This window comes from Pieris rapae, chromosome 6 (genome assembly GCF_905147795.1).
Source record: "Pieris rapae chromosome 6, ilPieRapa1.1, whole genome shotgun sequence".
In the NCBI taxonomy this organism is placed as follows: Eukaryota; Metazoa; Arthropoda; class Insecta; order Lepidoptera; family Pieridae; genus Pieris; species Pieris rapae.
Genome location: NC_059514.1, coordinates 4,232,722 through 4,253,342, shown reverse-complemented (window position 1 = coordinate 4,253,342; position 20,621 = coordinate 4,232,722). Strand labels below are relative to the sequence as shown.

The 20,621-nt window shown below is 31.6% G+C and overlaps 1 protein-coding gene across 1 annotated transcript in view; it reads left to right on the top strand.

Moving 5' to 3' along the window:
• Nucleotides 1–20,621, top strand: part of LOC110994704 (aryl hydrocarbon receptor) — an 84,179-nt gene that overhangs the window by 52,072 nt on the left and 11,486 nt on the right. Inside the window, exon 3 of the mRNA XM_022261510.2 lies at nt 20,039–20,127. Within this exon, the coding sequence (XP_022117202.2) occupies nt 20,044–20,127 (84 nt within the window). The 5' untranslated portion in view covers nt 20,039–20,043. The remainder of the gene's footprint in view (nt 1–20,038; nt 20,128–20,621) is intronic.

Below are 20,621 nucleotides of genomic sequence, written 5' to 3'. Positions count from 1 at the left end.
TTTCGTTTAATGCTACATGTCGTATTGTTGAAGGAATTTTAATCGTTCGTCTATTCCCATAAAGTTATTAAAGTTATGACTATAATTTTGCTATGGGAAAGTGTACACAGACATGTTTATAATAACAGGTAGTATTTATAGTTGTCAGTATATTCAAGTGAGTATAATACAAAAATGTTATTTTAAATAATAACTCAATTATTCATTCTTTTAGTCTTCGACTTAGATCGCATCAAAATACAAAATAAATAACTTTTAAGTACGATGATCTGTGAAGCTGTGTGGTGACGCTGTGTCGATTCTCATATCGAGATTCATCATCGGACGTCGAGGCAGAATGTCCACTCGTATCACCTCGACGCCCGTTGTCCCACAACTGAGCGATTCTTAAGACAGTTATTGATGCGCATCACCACTATATGGAACCAGCTGCCTACTTAAATATTTCCGAACCAATTCGAATTACATTAGAATTCTTCAAAAGACAACGCACTCGCGAGCCCTCTGGCATTAAGAGTCTTCATGGGCGGCGGTATCACACATCATCAGATGAGCTATTCTATAATCATCAGGGTCCGCTGCTAAAATCACTTGTAAAAAGACTCTGTACTATAAAACTACTACAAAAATTTGCCCGTTTGACGGCTAAGCCCAAACCTTATTATAGAAACTACCGATTAAAGAATTATTTGTAACCAGAAAAAAGCCAGTTGCGAACTGCGCTTTAAGGTATTTTGAAATATTATCAACGTAGTTTATACAATTTAACTATGTATATTTCATTGCCTAGCCACTTGATATAAAAAATTGAAGTACACATAAAATTTCTTTCCGTACATTTTAAATGAATGCTTAACGTAAACAAGTACAATGAATAAATTAGTTACTCATTAACATGCATCATTGTGCTCAAAAAGGTAAGGCATTCATTATTAATTTATATAGCCTTTTAAATTCCAATATTCATTCAATAAAATATAATCATTGAGTTCTAAATATTAGCTTAGTACTAGATGTACTTATAGCAATAAGAGGTTTTAATTTATATATTGGCGCGCAAATGCCAGATTTTATAACGTCCTATGATCTTAGTATAGAAAAAAACAGGCAACTCTTAGGCCCTGTCTTATTATTCACTACGGGCTGTCCCCGGCCCATTTGCTTTATGATGACGCCATCAGGCTTTTATGCAAACATCTAGCATACTGAGTTAAGTAAAAACCGTTTTTGAACGCCGTCTCTAGAAGGATTGTATTGTACATCTAATTAATTTAATTAACAATGCTGCCAAAAATCGAAGATAACATTGCAAACAAAGTCACGACAAAGGTGACAAAGTGTTTTTACGCCTTGAGCCCCCGAACTTTTATTCTTTTCTTTATTGAATTTTAATTAAGTTTTAATTTTATCTCACGGCTCCCGTTCTTAATTTAGTGTTTTTTGGTGGATCGCTTGTCCGCTTGATATATTGTGAGAGGAATTACATTTTAAATTTAATTAGAATAGAATTGGTCTGCATAGGATTACGATCAGAACTTTTCGTTTTAAGAAATCATATAATCCGTTCATTTTACTAAAACTTAAAAAGGACGTTAAAATTTCAACGTTATTTTTGGTTCTATATGTATGAACTGGTAATTGTATAGATGTGTTTACTTACTACACAACTAAGTATAAAGATCAGGGAAGTAAATATAAAAAAATCTATTGCACCTTCGTTATGTTATGCATGCAGGAACACGTATTAGCTCAAAATTATTTCACTTACGAACATACTAACACGTTTAACCAAGTTTTATACATTTTCGAGAGGTTACGTGACTCTGAATGTTTTGTGATATTTACCAAATTTTCTTAACATACGTTGTATATATAAACAGAATTTCGTGCGGTAGGTGAGACTCTAGGAGCCCATCACTATATTCTAAAATATATATCATGTAATAACTATTATGGTACGTAGTATGGATAAATTGTAAATAAACATAAATATTTTTCAATGTCTGAATGTCGAATTTCTTGCGGTAGGTGACTCTAAGAGCCCATCACTTTATTCTAAAATATATAAAATAATATCACTATGGTTTATTTTAGTGTGGAGTGGAGATTTGACTTGACGTGCGTAATTTGTGTAACTAAGAGAACTTATAGCAAAAGTTTCTCCTCAATAGAGCAATGAACTAAATTGATGAAATGTATTCGAATCGTAACTGTATTCTAATTTAAATTGCAGTAACATTTTACGGCAATTCACAATCAATAACATGAAACGGTATGTCGATATTTAATCGCCTCAGAAACATGCAGAAAATAAAAGATTTAACGATAATTGTTATGAAATTAATGAACGGAACTAATGAGTATTTAATAGTCTAAAAAGTGAAAATCTTAATAACTGTAAGAACCATTGCTCAAGGAAAATACGACTGTGGAATTTCAATTACAAGAGTAAGCTTCATGTTTAATTTGTGACGTGAGACTTGTCACTTCCTTAGTTTTTTCAATGATTCGACTTTTACACCCGGCTTTACCATACGCGTCGTTATATACGTATATATATATATATATATAACAGTCGTTTTCGCAGAACGGCAAACAATGTATTTTTGAGTAAAGAGAAATCTAGATAATATTGATACGTTGTAATTGATATGAAGTACTATTATTAAAACTTATTTTATTTTAGCAAATCATTTACCTAATACTAGTCAAGATTTGGACCGAAAAATATTCGCCTCTTTAGTGGATGCGTATAAGCCGGTTGGTTGTCTTTGTTAGAAATTTATGATAACGTATAAAAAACAAATGCGGACAGCTATTATAAATAAATATATGATGTTAAGTATTTAACAGGTAATAATAAATAACATCAAAAGCTAAATATATATATTAAATTGATTCCATTAACACTTAACTTTATCGACATATTACAGTATTTCACTAATAAAATGAAAGGTTAAAAGTAATTGTATACAATTTATTAATATTTTCATACCCCACATTGTTGCCATCCCTATGGCACTAGCATCTGGATAAATTAACATAAGTTAAGTTGACAATAAGGAAGGGTTTAAATAAAAAAGGCCCAGTGAAAGTAAATTGGGTATAAAAATGGTTAGTTATACAAAATTTATAAAGGTCAAAGGAATGTTCAATTGTTTACATCAGGTGTTTGTAATCAGACAGCACCTGACGCTTTGTCACATTATGCAGATGTTTCTTGTACTAATAAAGAGGAAAAATATATTTGTTGTGGAACTTAAAAAGTATTGGAGATCATTTATTCGTACTGCTATAGCTAACATAATTAAACAAGAAACAATTATACTAAAGATATAGCCGAAGATATTCAGAGTCAGAAGAGTTCATACATTGACTTATAGAAAAAGGAATAAACATTCAATACATTTAACTAAATACCAAATTTGATTGTGTTGTGTGATGGTGTGAAAAGGGTAGGTAGGCTTACGAGAAAGTGTGTGTGTAGGGTGTGCTCATGATGGCAGTTATTTAGTGTATAGATATCCTTAATACAAGGAGTATTTAATCATTATTTTCAAAAATTATTAACAAACATATTTAATATTAAAACCCCTTAATTTGCTAGTTTTACATGATAATGAGAATATGCAATGATTTAAACCAACAGTTACAACGGAAACTAGTAAAAAATAATTTTATACTTTCAAATAATATTAGAATTATTGAGATCGCTGTGTTTTGTTTTTCCTAGATATAATAATCCAGAAAAGGTTGATGAAATGTATCAGCAATTGGCTATTAAAGTCTTACACACAGAAACAATGTGTATTTTATTTTATGCATACATCAATTTAAAAAAAAAACAAAAGTGACAGATGCCTTACAATATACCCTAAAACAGAAGTGCTGATAAATAAAGTAGAACAGAAGATGGCCAATACTGATATTTCGGAAATATATTTTTGAAAACCAATATAGCATATAAATGTTCCATTGTGACAATTATTTGATATTATTACTAAATAAAATAATAACAATAACCGTAGATGATAAATAAATTTTAAAGTGACAGTAATGTAGGGTTGTAATGTATAAACAATATCATAAAAGGACATAATTAGTGGTTAACACTATAAGCTATAATATATTGCCTATTAGTTACAGTTCCTGACTGTTACATTGTAGTGAATAAAGGCCTACTTCATATTAAGTCCCGTAACAATAATATAAGCATTGTTTGTCTGTTGGTCGGAAAGGAAAATATCGTGAGGAAACCGGCATTTTTTTTATAGGTTTTATATAGGAACAGGGGGCAAACGGGCAGGAGACTCACCTGATGTTAAGTGTTACCGCCGCCCATGGACACTCAATGCCAGAGGGCTCGCGAGTGCGTGCCGGCCTTTTAAGAATTGGTACGCATTTACGCATGCTTTAGACCAAAAATGTTGACGGCGTCTGTCTGGAAAAAGAAGGCTTACCACCTACTCGTCAATTAGAAAAGTCAAGTGATTACTAAAAGATACAGAATTCTGAGGCACACAACTTAAAGTTGTTTTCCCCTGGTTTAGTTAATAAAATGCATTACTTTGAAATGACCTAGACATATAACCTATGACATATGGTTTAAAAAGATTGGATATTGAACTGGTACTGTCGAAATAGATTGATAATGGATCTTTCTTACTGAGTCGACGTTAAAAGTTCAACCAAGCAGTATATATATATTTCTATATAAATCTGTTACTGAAAAAAAAAGGACTAACTTGTATTTTTCTACATACTTTTTTCTATTATCTAATAAATCAATAAAAAGTTACACTGAATAACAATAAACATTACTTTGTTACAATTTAAAGTTAATCACATTGTTTAGTCAGTCTTTAACGTAACCATTAACAATTAATTATCATTTTATATGTAAGAACATTTCCCTTGAAATCTATAATTCCGAGTAACAGTGCACATTGCAATTAAAAACTTGATGTTAATCTTAATTTAAGGAAAAATCAAACCTAAGTTCAGTATCATTGAGTTCATAATCGCCACACGCGTTCAGACATCTGCTGTAGAAATTATAAGAGGGAAATTTTTATAAAAAATTGTACGCGAATTAGCAATTGGGTTTGCAGTGCACCAGGCCTTGCATTTTATGGAATTGATAACCCGTAACTGACCGGATATACTTCAAGTGATTATATAGTTGAAATATGTAACGTTTGCATAATTGTGATAATCGAAGTAAGGTGGAGTTTGACTCTAGCTTTAGTAATGCAAGAATTCTACCAATTCTTCAAGCACGTACGACAGGCCTTTAAATCCCTCAACCGCTTCATATCAAAGTATGTTATTGAGCAAATAATCTATCAAGTAGATATTATAAGGATGGTTATCATTTGCTTTAACCGTCAAATACATCACGTCTAGTTAGCCGAAACTGACAAATTTTAAATTTCGAATTTGAAGCGAAAAATTAAATATCATTATAATCTTGCTCCATACAACAATAAGTGTATACGACTTCTAGTCTACCTGCTTACCTGCAAACATGAACTATTATTATTTTTATGTATAAAAATTCACACGCAGTGACCAGATCATTTCAAATATTTTCCCATAGACAAGCCAAACATAAACAAGTACGATCAGCAAGATTTAAACTGTAATACAGCGCAATCAATGTGTGTCCGTTTGACGTTTCATTACGGCTGGCTGACATCTTCATATTCTAGTTATTTATGCAAGTACCCTGGGGCCTTCTGGCCTTGTTTGTACTATGTAAATTAGAAGGAGCATGATGTATGAATTCGTTAATTTTTACACTTGCACCAAGAATGTATTGAAAGCATTTTAAAGAGAACGAAAACGTTACTAAAAATACAGCTAAATAATGACATAATAACAGAATTTTACTCAATCACAGCTTGTAATAAGTATTTCAGGTCTAACTAACTTAACTTTAAGGGTAACCATTATAAATATTTTAGTTAGTTAAGTTATAGTTAAGTTATAATTTATAAAAGATTATGTTTGCTTATTGCGAGCCTTCTTGCAGTGTGAGTGTTCAGGTCAGCCTCCTACCCTTTTGGCCCCCGTTCTATAGAAAAAGTTACATCTGGGCCAAGAAATTAAATTATTATACCTACTATTCAAATTTCTTTAAACATCTACCGTATGTACAGCCTAAACATATGAAACAAAGATTTTTTTAATTAAAAGAAACCAAAAGTTGACATAAATCTTGTCTCGCCAAAACTGCCTTCAAAAATGTGTTCCTTGATAAAAAAAACACAGTGATAATAATCCTTCATCAAAATAACACCACATCTGCGCGACACTTCGCAAAAACTTAACAGTGTTAAACAGTACAATTTGGGACTAATTACATATTCATATTCGTTTATAATTCGATTCAAGCACCTGCCTCATGCGTTATTATCGATTCAATCATCAAGTTTCGATTGTAATTGATTGGCCGCACGAGCCATGTTTTTTACCACTTTTTCAATCGATCTTAACCTTAATTTATATTACCATAAAAGCGAAGATCTCATAAAAAGCTTCCGATCGTAATTTCGATCGAATTGAGCTTAATAGCCGAAAGTTATACGTAATCAGAACCGTATCGTAGTATAGTTTAATCGAACTTTTAACTGTCAACGATTTCGAATGTTGAATTTACCGTGCATAAAGAACTTTAACGTTTTTATTGTTAAGAGATTTTGTTACTGATATAATGATGGTTATAATTGATGAAAATGTAACTTTTATCGAAAAAATATATTGAAAAACACAACATCTGATTTATAAATAAAAGAACCATTTAGCTAAGATTGCATTAGCTCATAAGTCAAGTCACAACATTTATTCCAATTAGAGCACCTAAAATGGCACTTTTGAATGATTCTAGTTGCCTCTTTTAAAAGGTAGTTTCGTGTCATGAAGAATGGACAACAAACTCCTCACTTACTAGTAAAATAGGTTTTACAATATTTTGTATACATACGTTAAATAATTATATGTGAAGGCAATGTACTCCTAGAATAAAACTACTATACAGGGCAATTATTGTATGTTACATGTACATGTTCGTCACATATGTATAAATATCATAACTGAAATATTTCACACTGTTCAGAAATATTGTTCTGTTTTTAAAAGTATGTAATAATATTACTTAAATGCCTTCCTTTAAAATTTTAAAGCAGTTTAGAAAATATGTACTAGCTAAGAAAATAATCAAAACCGTCACGTCTTCTAGTAACATTATGTCAGTTCTTCAACTCTTCCCATTCCTACTAAAAATATCCTCGCTACAGGCTCTCTCCTTACTTCTACCTATAACTACACTGAATTATGCTATTAATATCGTGATGGAATCTACATTCAGTCCTTAAAGGTCAGAAGTTATACATACATTTAATTTATGGATTCCCATCACACCACGGATTACCGTAAAAACTGAACTGTCATATTCTTTCCCTCCGGATTTTCACACTTTTCCATCCCAAAACTCCAGTATATTTAAAGGATAATTTTTTTTTCTTGGCTTTAATATTCGTTAATCCGATTGTTTCTCTCTTAACTTGTCATTTCTTACTTATATTGATCTAACTATTTAAATTCTACACCTTCATCAACACTATTCACTGCCTATTTGATTATGATTACATTAGATTTAATTATCATCTGTTGTATCATATGATCGGTTAGACAGATTTAGAAAAAAAATTATATTTAATACGCCATTTTTGCGTAGTAACCAATGCCCTAATAACTTATATAACACATTCTTTGAATCATTTATTGATGAATTCAAAAATGTGTTCACTCCAAAGACTTTTTTGGTCTCGGAGAAACCTACCTTTTGTGACTGGGCACCTCCGGAACTACACAAAAAAAGGCTAAAATTGTATGAATTGTATGATGAAAAACAGTATAATGACAGTGAAGAATTTAAAACTCATGTTAGGACATTTTCAAAAAAATTTAGGCAAGAGTGCAAAATCGCTAAGGCAAAACACTTAAGTAATAAAATAAACAACAGCTCTGATAAGATAAAGGCTACTTGGAAAATTATAAACGAGGAGACTGGAAGAACCTCCAGAAAGGATTCTGAATATAAGATGAACATAAACGGTAAAGTAATTAGTTCCGACCTCGAAGTAGCCTCTGCATTTGAAGAGTTTTTTTACTAATATTCCACTAGATACAACCAGCGTTCTGAATTCTTCGCCATCAGCCGCCCTTTTATTATTGCAACAGAATGTTCCTGTATGCAATCGTGAGTTTATATTTAGCCGCATTAGCTGCAATGATATTATAAAAACATTTAAACAGCTAAAAATTAAAAAAACTAAAGATCTTTGGGGTGTATCTGTTTTCATTGTACAATCAGTAATCGATGCTATCAGTTCAGAGTTGGCTATAATATTTAATGAATGTATAGATTGTGGAGTCTTTCCAGACCAGATGAAGTTCAGTAAAATCACACCGTTATTCAAAACGGGCAGCACTTCTGACCCCACAAATTTTAGACCCATATCTGTGCTGCCTGCATTGAGTAAAATTTTTGAAAAAATTATTCTAGATCAATTACTGATACATTTTAATAATAATAAACTTATGCATAGCCAGCAGTATGGTTTTACAAGAGGTCGCTCTACAGCCGATGCTGGCCTTAAATTAATTTCCGAGATTTTAAATGCTTGGGAAAATTCTCATGATGCCATTGGAGTTTTTTGCGATTTATCAAAGGCTTTTGACTGTGTCCATCACGAAATCCTTATCAAAAAACTTCAACACTATGGCATTGGCAAAAAAGCGCTAAATCTTATGGAATCATACCTGAGCGATAGAATTCAGAAGGTAAATGTAAATGGAGCTATATCACAGGGATCGTCTGTTACGATGGGCGTACCGCAGGGCTCCATACTTGGTCCCTTCTTATTCCTCGTCTATATAAATGACCTACCATTTCTTGTAAAGGAGCTACACGAGATAGTACTGTTTGCTGGTGACACTTCGCTTTTATTTAAAGTGAAACGACGAAATCCATCACTTGAGAATGTAAATAGTGCCATCTCCAGTGTGGTTCACTGGTTTAGTACAAATAATCTTAAGTTAAATGAGAAGAAGACAAAATGTATTAAATTTGAAACTACAAATGTAAAAAGTAGTCCTTCTCAAATAATAATTAAAGACGAGGAAATAGACTTTGTTGATAGTGCGGTGTTCTTGGGAATTACCTTAGATAGTAAACTCCAGTGGGGCCAACACATAGAAGGTCTTTCGAATAGGCTAAGTTCTGCAGCGTTCGCAGTGAAAAAGATACGCGATCTTACGGATGAGAACACAGCAAAGCTCGTTTATTTCAGCTATTTTCATAGTATCATGTCATATGGTGTTATTTTGTGGGGTAATGCCGCCGACATTAGTTCGATATTTGTAGTACAAAAACGGGCTATAAGAGCGATCTGTGGGTTGTCCCCACGGGAGTCAGTCCGAAATAAGTTTAAGGAATTAAATATTTTAACTTTGGCAAGTCAATACATTTATGAGAATATTTTGTATGTGCGGAAAAATATAGATATCTTTAAAAAGAATAGTAGCTTCCATAATTATAGTACTCGTAATAAAGACAAAATTAGTGCACCAACCACAAGGCTGCATAAAACGAGTAATTCTTTCCAAGGCAATTGCATACGTTTTTTCAACAAAATCCCTAGTGAGATACAAATATTGTCAATCAATAAATTTAAATCGTACACTAAAGTAAAACTGCTTGCTAAGGCCTATTATAATATAAATGAATACTTAAACGATCATAGTGCTTGGATATAAATTGCTTCAGTATAAATAGGTAACGCGACAGAATCTCTCGGCTGCATTTTCAGACTATGGGGCGATCGTCGACATCTACGACTTTTTTTAAATGTAAAGTGGGAACAAACCGTGATTCATGTGGTATCAAATTATTTCAGTATAATTAGTATTATTACTATTTTCTTGTGTAGCCAAGTGCACATTTCAAGGATCGTCATGCTCACTCAAATGTCATTGCTTGTGGCGGCGTCCATGCGTCGGGTTGTCTCTCTCCCTAAAATATGGCGAGGGGGCCAATGGCTGGCCATGCGTCATACTCGTGAACGGGTGCTACTTGTGGTGACTGGTCGTACTTGAATTCGTGTTTGCGGTGATATTAGTTGTTTATACTACGTCTTTGCGTGTTGTTCTCACGAGTACGTAAGTGCGTGCTCCTATTTCACCATGCCTCCTGCTGATAGAGGTCAAATCTTTGTTTTTAATTTTTTTAATTTTTTATTTTTTATTCTTTATTACTCAATATGTCATATGGAACATGGTGTAGTGGTTGCAGCTCCTTACAAGCATTGTGTAAAAAAAAAACTTGGCGATTAAAAAGAGTGGCGGAGAGTTTATTGCCAGTTCTTCTCTTCCGTTCTACGCCCTTGATTTGAGAACTGGCAGTAAATGTAAAATTAAATTCATATAATATTTCTTTTTTTGACGTTCATAAGTGTACATTGTTACCTACATGAATAAATAAATTTTGAATTTGAATTTGAATTTGAATCTAAGCCTCCATTTTTTAAATTTTATATTTCTCCTATTTTATTTTTTGAGTTCTTAATAAAGTCTTATTTTTTATTGTTATTTAAATTATCAGATTTCGGTAAGTGTACAAAATACTTATTCTATACATAAGAAATACGACCTAATTCGGTACATTTAAATCCCTCTTCAACACTCTTTCTTAATAAACGTTTTAATGAGCGTCGAGTTGACACAAAAAAAGAACAAAAAAGATACCTTCCGTACCAGGAGTGCATCAGATACAGGAAGGTATAATTGAGCTACACTCGTGGTTCTGATTTATGACACTGCGCTGGGCCCTGCCGAAATTTATTTTCATTTCATGCATCGGTTTCACGGTATATAATTTTCAGAATATTAAGTGTATTAACAGTGTTTCACAAATCGTTTAGTGATTTTTTTTAATGGAACCTTATAAGGTTCAAGTTGACTTATGATGACGAAGAAACTCCCGTCCATAGCGAGCAGATGGGGCTGTTGGGTTTTGGTGGGTGGGAGTCCATATTAACGGACCGACCGCCGCACTTCCTGCATCTCTTTTAAAAGTTGCCCCGGCGCCTGTAAATTGATTTCCCAACAATAAGAAAGGTTTTGCTGCGATACTAATGATTGCTGTTAATTTTTCGATCATAAGAGTCCTAATTTAGGAAATGCTAAGCCCGCTTTTTGATAAATAATTATTGAGTTATATGAATAACTTTATATTAAAACATTTTAAGTAGTTAAAACAATTATCATTTTGTCACTTGACTCAGAATTTTACCGTAAAATTCTGAAGTTTCATGTATCATCCTCCAACGATTTCAGGGGTTTATATTAGGATAGTATTTAAGCCTCAATTATTAATAAAACATTAACATATTAATTTGCAATAAGATACGAGAATTTTAAGATAAATTAAACAACGCGTATGAATAAGGGTTGTCCAAATGTACAAGATTGTTATGTTCTTTCAAATTTAAATTTTAAACACTAAAAAAATGGGTGAGGCCTTTGCCAGTGGGCACACAGAATCAGTTATCATAGACAACAAAAACAATAGATTCTGATAGAAGGCTATATATAAAAAAAAATTAATAAGGGAGAATATGTTTACTTCAAAGAATAGATAAAAATGAAAGATAATTAATCTAAACGTCTCGACCGTAACAAACAAAGCTCCGATGCAAAAAGCTGCATATTTACCGTTTCATTTTAATTACTGTTAACTCCTAAGTCTATAGTAAAATGGGGAACATTTCAGACCTTGTTATATATTACATACGTTGTAAATAAATAATAGTCTGCATGTTGCCTTTAAACATTTCCGTGGTAGACATAAGGTAGATATATCATGGAAATCAATAAAATACAGGAATGTCCATTGTGCTACTTCAAAAATCAATAGTTTTTACGGAAGATTCCTATCTTTCCTTATTGTCTAAAACTCTTCAAAGTCATGGCTAAACTTTGGCTAACTTAATTTTGAATTTTAGTTTCTGATTTGTAGTACAATAGTAATCATTTCGTAATTTCATAATGTTCAGTTTTGTGTCAATTGGTGTACGTTGTACACCAGCTTATAAAACACGCGTACCCATAAAGTTTTATTTGAAAATGTATCAAGAATAACGTATCAATTTAAATAAAATATACGTCATTTGAATGCGATGTGAAAAATAAGCCATTTAAAACAGGCATAAAGCAAATCAGTCTATATCCGTGAGGAATAAAGCAAACACAAAAAACTTTTAACTTGTGTTAATGCAATCCTTTTTGTTTTGTTTTTACGAGACGCGTGACCCGACCAGGACTTCTGTTGTACGAGCTGGGGCTACATGGCGTCATTATTTTTTCAATTCGATATATTATTAAAATACCACACCTGACAGAAATCTTAATTGCGACTTCAATTATTGGATTACTTTTAATAACAAGTTTATATAATTAAATTTAAGCATACAATTTATAACTTTTAAATTCCTTTGGAGATAAAGTTATAACTACTCCTCTTTGTTGCGTTTAACCAGATACGGCTTGTTAGTTCTAATTTTAGAAATTCGAATTTAATATAAGTCTTACGTAAAATGTGATTATATGACAAATGTGCCCGATCTAACGCTGAGTTATTCCTATAGTTTACAGTAAAGACAATTGTGAATCGTTTAGTTGTAAATTAGTCGTTGTTTAGTAAACTATATGAATAAATTTGCGTTTGGTCGGGCACATTTGTCTCAAAGTGAAAAAAAAAGAACTGTCTTTAAACTATGGCAACTATTTAAATTATTTAAAAATATAGTGATAAAAGTGTTATTTTAAATGATATGAACGTATTTAGATAGATAATAAGAAACCTTAAGAAACATGTAACACTGAAGCCAGTTATAATATTATGGGCGGAGGCAAAATATGTCATAACTCGTCACTGTTACTACGACTAGCCGTGATTGGTGCAAATACTGATTGGATTAAGACCGTGTTATGTGCCTCTACTTAACAAGATTACTAATAAGGTGTCGCTTTATAAAATCTCTACATGTAATACAACTGTTTGTTATTTTTAAATGCACCAATTTTTGAAATACCTCACCGAAAGAAATATAGTATATAAATTACAAGAAATAAAAAATTCCAGCCATATTTTTTATTTCTTGTGAATCATGATTTATAACTCTCTTATGAATAATTTTTTTCTGTATGTACTGGAAACAATGGAAAACTTAAAAACATACATTGACAGTGCCATGTGACACACACTCTGTCATTTTTCCGACTTATCCTTAGTCGCCATGTAACACCTGTCCACAGTACATACGGTGTGAAATCAGTATTGTGATAAGCTAACGACCGTTTCTTCACTCGGATTCCTTTCCTCCGTATCAATTAAATGGACCGACGCAATCTCGCGCAGCGAAATATTTCTCCCGGCCACTTCTTTTTAATTAATTACTCGATACTTTTTGTTTCATCACGTTTGATATTAAACAGATATTTAATATTTACTTAGAGAAATGGAGGCCGAAAACGTTCTGTAAGACTATCAAAATCTATTTTATAAATTACAAGTAAATTTTTGAAACTATAAAAAAGTTAACTTTTGATAGTCTTGCAACATTAGCATAATATTGAATCACCCCCCCACACGTCCGAGCGATATGACAGCCCGATATTATCAGCCAATCTCGCGATTACCGAGCCCATGACGTTTCGTTTCACACAACTGACACTCATGACAGTTGGCGTAACCGCATAGATAATCTATTTTGATGAACGGAACGTATGACGTTCGTAATTAGTTTGTTTAATGCATTACTTTGTACAACTGTATTATCAATAAAATGTTATATCTAAAGAAAATATCAATGTGTGAAATAAAAGCGAATGTCTTGAAAGGTTGTTGACTCGGCTTTGAATATTATCTTTATGTTTATATTAATTCAAAGAAAGTTGAAGACGTGAGATGAGAAACGCTGTACTATAATAAAAACCTAGACACTTGTAGAAATAAAAGTTACGTAGATTTCTAAACCCTCTTAGTATAGTGAGCATTATAAATAAATTAACAGAAAAGTTTATTTTTTACGTTATGAATCACGAATTAACCAGATATAACATTAACTTTAGATTTCAGTCATTTAACTGTCACTCAAGTTGGTTAGTAATTATAATTTAAAAATAATTATCGAATAAACACTAGACATAAATTGTGTTGAATTCTTCAAATATCCTCACACTCTAGAGAACAATTTAAACTTTAAAATATTCAAGAAAGTTGTAATTGTAAATTTAGAATAAAGGGACCTATAACTCTCAGGATTCCCACAGGGAGCGTCGACAACCAATGATTTAGTACGCGCACTCACTTTAATTAATACGAAATAAGAAAATACTTCTATCCTGCTTCCACTTATTTCTTTTCCCGTTGCGCTACATCTCTTTATCGTGTTAACCTTAAAAAGCGTATAAAGACATCATTTGCCGGTGATTTATAAAGTCATGGGATTTTTACAGATTTGTTTACTTTGAAAATTAGTAAGGGCGATTAAAATCATGAGTAAATCATTTTTTGTTTTGAATTAATGTGTTATATAGATATCCAACGAACCATTGATTAATTAGGTTTGGTAGTCTTGTACTAGTTTGAATAAAAAACGTTTAAAAATATCAAAAATTCTTTTGTAGTATCTGTTAATTACTTTCTATTTTCATACGTCAAAAATTGGTTTTATAAACAGTATGCTAGCGATATATAAAAATTAAAATCGTAAGTAAATATGTGTCAAATGGGAAGTGACAGGACGAGTGTGTAAACGCGACACATACGATGAAGCACTTCCCTGCTCACTACGGCTGAATGTAAATGCGGCAATATCTATATTATAACTGTTTTTATCTTATTAACTTATTGTTTATCTAAGGCTGTACAATATGTGACTTGAAATGTCGAATCAAAATTTTATTTGCCAGTCTCAATAGTCTGCAATTGCCGCAATTTTCAGTTTTTGAAACATCTTTTTTGACATATCACGTAATTTTCACCGTCACCTAAAATCACTTAACTCCACTAGGAAGTCTAGTAACCAAACATTAACTCCCCCAAGACTAAGGTGACCCTTGAATGTCTAATTAGGTTGCTTTGTAAGCAGTCGGCAAGCGTTAAAACGTTGTTGACATTGCGCGCGAACGAACACCGTCGCGTGTACTGATACAGATTAAAATAGTCACGATGACCATAGAGTTTGTATATTCGGAGTTTAAGCTCCATAGATGAAAGTTCGAATTTTAAATGTCACAGATTGAATGGCATTTACGAAAACTTTTCTATTGCACGCGATTTACTTTAATTTAATGTTCAAAGGTATTTGACATTTTATTTCACATTAAACTCAAAGTTAAAACTTTCTAATACTGAAGTTTGACAGCCATTTTCTATTTTACACTGTAACAAATTATTTTTTCTTATAAATGCAAAGTGCGCGAAATCTTCCTGATCTGATTTGTGATTCTGATTATAATAAGAAAATTCTAGATCTCAATATGTAAGAGAAAAAGTTACATTTTTGACGTAAATAAATTCATTCATTGATTCAGAAATGTAAATCCAAAGACTTGTATCTTATCAATAATGCATTATTTTTTTATTATTCATACAGCATTACAATTTTTAATTTTTATTAATCTAATGGAATAGTAATATAAGACTTACGTTTAATTTAAATGTCAGATTAAACCGTTTATTAGCAAGCAAAAGTTATAAGCATTAAATAAATAACCATTTCATAAACCACAGATAGCCCAAGGTGCTGAGTTAAAAACTGGCCGAAAACAAAAAACTATCATTTGAAAATAATTAAAAACGTATCTAAACAGCTGTTACAACCGTTTCACAATATGGCACGCGTCATGGTATATCACCCTTGACCAGCGAGGCGAAGAAGGAACACTGTATAAACTATTTTGTTGATTCGTGTTATAATCTATGGCCAAATGATTCTCATTATTAACTATGGTAAAAATGATGTTTTTTTTTCTAACAGTTTTGTTTTAGAATTTTGAATTGAATAAAATTATTAACAAAGTCGTCATCCAACTAGTTATATTTTTGGCGGTAAACGTCAATATATTTTTGGAATGAAAAATGTATTGGTTTTAATTATGTCGAAGTCAGGTTAGTTCTAATTAATTATTAGGTACGAAGTAAAGTTAACTAGAAGTGCGTGACGTAGAACTATAAAATAATAGCAGTTAAGCAGTTAAGATTGCACGAGTGTGAGCAGAGGAAAATAATAGGGTATTAAAAGAACTTAGTGTAACGGGTTTTATAATATTATAACTGGCTTTTAAAGAAAGTTTTTCACACAAAAAAGATATTTCGTAACATTAAAATAACTCAATAAATTAAAAAAAAAACTAGTTATTGTTTTAATATTTAAGTCATTTTTGGTTAAAAGGAGCTAAGTCGTTTTTTTGGTAATTTGTTACATAGTAAGTCTTAAATGTAATAGATTATATTTCCAAAAACTGCAGCAATTATTCCTGACTGATTTGGTATAATACGTATATTTTTTTACTTATTTTTCCTACATATCAACAACGCAAATTATTTTGTGTATTATTATTTATAGTTTGTTAATATTATAGAATTATTATAAAAAATAATGAATATTAATAGATGATCTGCAAAAAATTAAAATACGTAGATGCGGTTGAGAATTATTAATAAGTGCATTATTATAATGTATTGCATGAATAATACCTTACGTATAAGGATAGGTAAGCGCATTGTTTTCAAATTGTTTTAATGAATATCCTAAGCATTTTTAGATAATGCTCGTCATTTAGTTACTACAAAAAATATGGTTATTTTTATTACAAGTTATATGGGACTTACTACCTTTTACGGTGGGTCTCAATGTTAACGAATTGTAGCTATTAAAAACGCTGCTAAAAATACACGAATCTTATTATAATTCTGATTATAAAAAAGGATTAATCACTTTAAAGTTAAATAATATAGTAATAAAATAATAATAGTAGTAAAAAATAATGATAGTATTATATCTATTGAACAAGACCTCAATATTAAAATTATTTATAAAACCTACTGAATCTTGTCTTGGCTTAGTGTGTAAGAAAACGGTATACTTTTTTTTAAATGAATAAATAAAACTATTCTTATAATCATACGAATATAGCCAGGGTTGACGATCTAAAAAGTACTTACACTTATGCCTTAACAATTACTTTAATGATAGCTTTAAAAAATCAAGGTAAAGAAAAATAATTGTTCCTTGAAAAATTACAAAGAAAAGTTTGCTCTTTTAACAAATTGCATTTCGTTGTTATTACACAATAGAAAAACTAAGCACTCATGTAATGACCTAAAAGCATAAATTACACTAACTATATAAAAAGGGTAGGTAGATTATTGTGAATGCTGAAGGAGTTTTATATTTAAAATAGATTATGATTGAAGAGCGAGAACTATTCGCAGTATAAACAATCCCATATAAAGACAATGTCCGTGAATCTATCAATGATATATTATACCGTTTTATACAATTGCCAATTGGGCCAAACTATAAGATTTTTCTTGAGAAATCTACTCACATTCAATTCTATACTAAATGAAATGAAACAAACATGACTAACAAATGTCAGAAACGCATTAAATAACATAGTGACTTTGACATTTCAAATTGGGATGCAACACCAAATACAAGTAGATAAACAGATACAAAAACGTCACGTGATCAAATTGAGTCAATTTTGTTTTTTAATATCCAAAGCGTTGCCAAGATCTGTGGTCAAAACGTCTGGTTGGACTTTAGATGATTCAATATTGAAAAGGACATCGGATTAGTGGTAATGAATTTGTGCTGAGTTTGATAAGTGACTCTCTCATGTTGATTCTATATACACGCAAAAATTGAGTAAAGATCAGATAGACATGTTTTTTAGAATTATCAAGGCAAAGATTTTAAAAGCCGCTGTTATAATAATAATATATAAAACAATTAAACAATATAATTTTGTTTTTTGTTCTTCTGTTAGTTTGTCATTGTCCTGTTATTCTGTGACTTTATTGTCATAATATCGAATACTATCGGGATAGTTACAGGAGCAATGTTTCCGAATCCAGGAAATAAAATATGCGAAGTTAAATGACTGAAATCTATGGTTAGTAGTTAAAAATTCTTCCTAATATGAATAAAAACAAGTAAAAACCCGATCTATTTCCGTGCGACATTGTAACATTACACCTTCATTAAGCATCATGTACTTGCGTGTAATTAGTGGTATAAATATTTATTGTTGTGGCACTGTGCACGCTATATATAAACATTTATTTATCTATTCTGAATCGTAAAATTTCACCTCCGCGGCTTAGTGGTTTTAAGAGTATCTTCGACTCCAGGTGAAACTGTAATTATGCCTAAATGAACTTTGCAAATGCGACTGATTTTTTACTTTAACAATTAAACCTATATTAATCCCGTTTTTGAGCTGGTTCAAACTAAATCTTCTTCCCATATATTTGTAATATTTTCTATAGGCACCTATGTAACAATACTGGCCTAAATATTATTTAATTATATAATAAATAATTGATGGCACCAAATACAACCTCCCTTTAAAGATAGCAGTAGTTTTAATATTCAATTGAAAAAAGTTCGATAGTGCTATAATGATGATTTCAATGCTCGATAAGGCGAATAGTGACGTGGACTACGTTATCGATATATCGACTATCTTGATCGCATCGGAAACAATAAATCTAGAATACGAGAGATTAAAGTTGATAAACGTTAGCTATTTTAAACACTATTTCAGGGTAGTGTCTATAAAAATAATATTTTGTTTATTAAATTCATACTTACATACTTTTACTATTAATAATTCAAATGAAATATCATTTAGTAGATTAATCTAAGCGGGCATTTCTTCTTATTTCATACCTCTCCTAACTAAAATGTTATCGTGTTATTTGTGTGATATAACCAGTATATTTTAAGCATTTGGTCCAAATTCAAGGTTTATGTTAACAAAAGTTCTGCTATGCGTTAAAGTCATAAATTAACAAGATCTATTTTTGAATATTATCGATACAATCACACATCCCTAGCACCACATGGTGTGTCCCACGTATCCAGTAATTGGCCATCGGAACGGCCAACACTATCCTTTATTTGTGAACCCGAAAGCGAAAACTTAAATTACACCGATCGCCATTTCAAACAGACAGTTTGATTTTCACTTAGATTAATATTGACAGGACAAATTTTATTTAATTTGTATATCTTATGACTAATGGTGGGCAGTCACGGAATTTAGTACTAGGAACATTTAGTAGTAATAAATCTGATAGGCTTTTTCAATATCGTTTGTCGAGATTATTAGATAGAAAAAAATAATTAGATATAATTCCGAAATTCCTATACGTAACCATTGCTGTGTATAGTCGAAGAAACGAAATGTCTTTCAAAATGTCATGATCTCACACATATGAGATTTCTCTTTTTATAGCTATCCAATGATTGGCGGACTTATCACAGAAGTAACGTCGCGATGCTGTGAAGGGCAGATCAACCCTTATTCAATTATAGAGATGGGATTTGTCGCTTATACCACGCCCACTGGGGGTGGAAATACCTATTGACGTAGTCTGTATTTGATACTTGCTTGTAACTGCGGTGCTCGGTCCAAGATATTTTTTGGAAGACATTCTAACCATAGACTATTTAAGGTTTTACGTTTTCATTGGAACCGCGAACTACGCGATTTGTTTAAAAATATTTTCGTACTACATTACTCTTCGGTTTACATCGTTTAGCTTTTGTGCCACCGCTGTCAGTGGTGAAATATCTTATATTAAATGTTTATTTATTACTTAGCTAATGCATCAAAGTAAGGGGAACTTGTGCTGCTGAAAAGATCTGAAAATTTAACGAAACCTATGTTACAGTTGTCATGCACAAGGAGAAAGAGGATCTTCATGCACACAGACGGGATCATTATGACCACATCATGCCAGACGGGGAGATGTTTCTGCAGGTATACCTACCACTTTATCGAATTAAAATTCGATTTTTAAAAACGAAACGTTTATATTCAAATGTTACTACACTAAACGTTTACTAACATTTGAATATAAACGTTTCGTTTTTAAAAAAGTAGTTGTAGAAAAATTTAAGACGAAAACCATATTAAAAAAGCTATTGAATTTTTAATATTAGTTTGCGCTATTAAAAATGCCTTTAGGTTATTTGAAGAGTCGATTTTAGTAAAAAAAGTAATAATTTTGGGACCTTATTAAACGTGTCAAAAATAGTTTTACCAAATTCTTAAAAGGCCGGCAACGCACTCGCGAGCCCTCTAGCATCGTCAGTGTCCATGCGCGGCGGTATCACTTAACATCAGGTGAGCTTCCTGCCCGTTTGCCTCCTCTGCTATTAAAAAAAAACTTTGTAATATTTTTAATACAGATATTAACTTCGTGGTGAATTCTTGCAACTTGTGTAACTAAGAGGTTAAAAGAGGTTTTAATA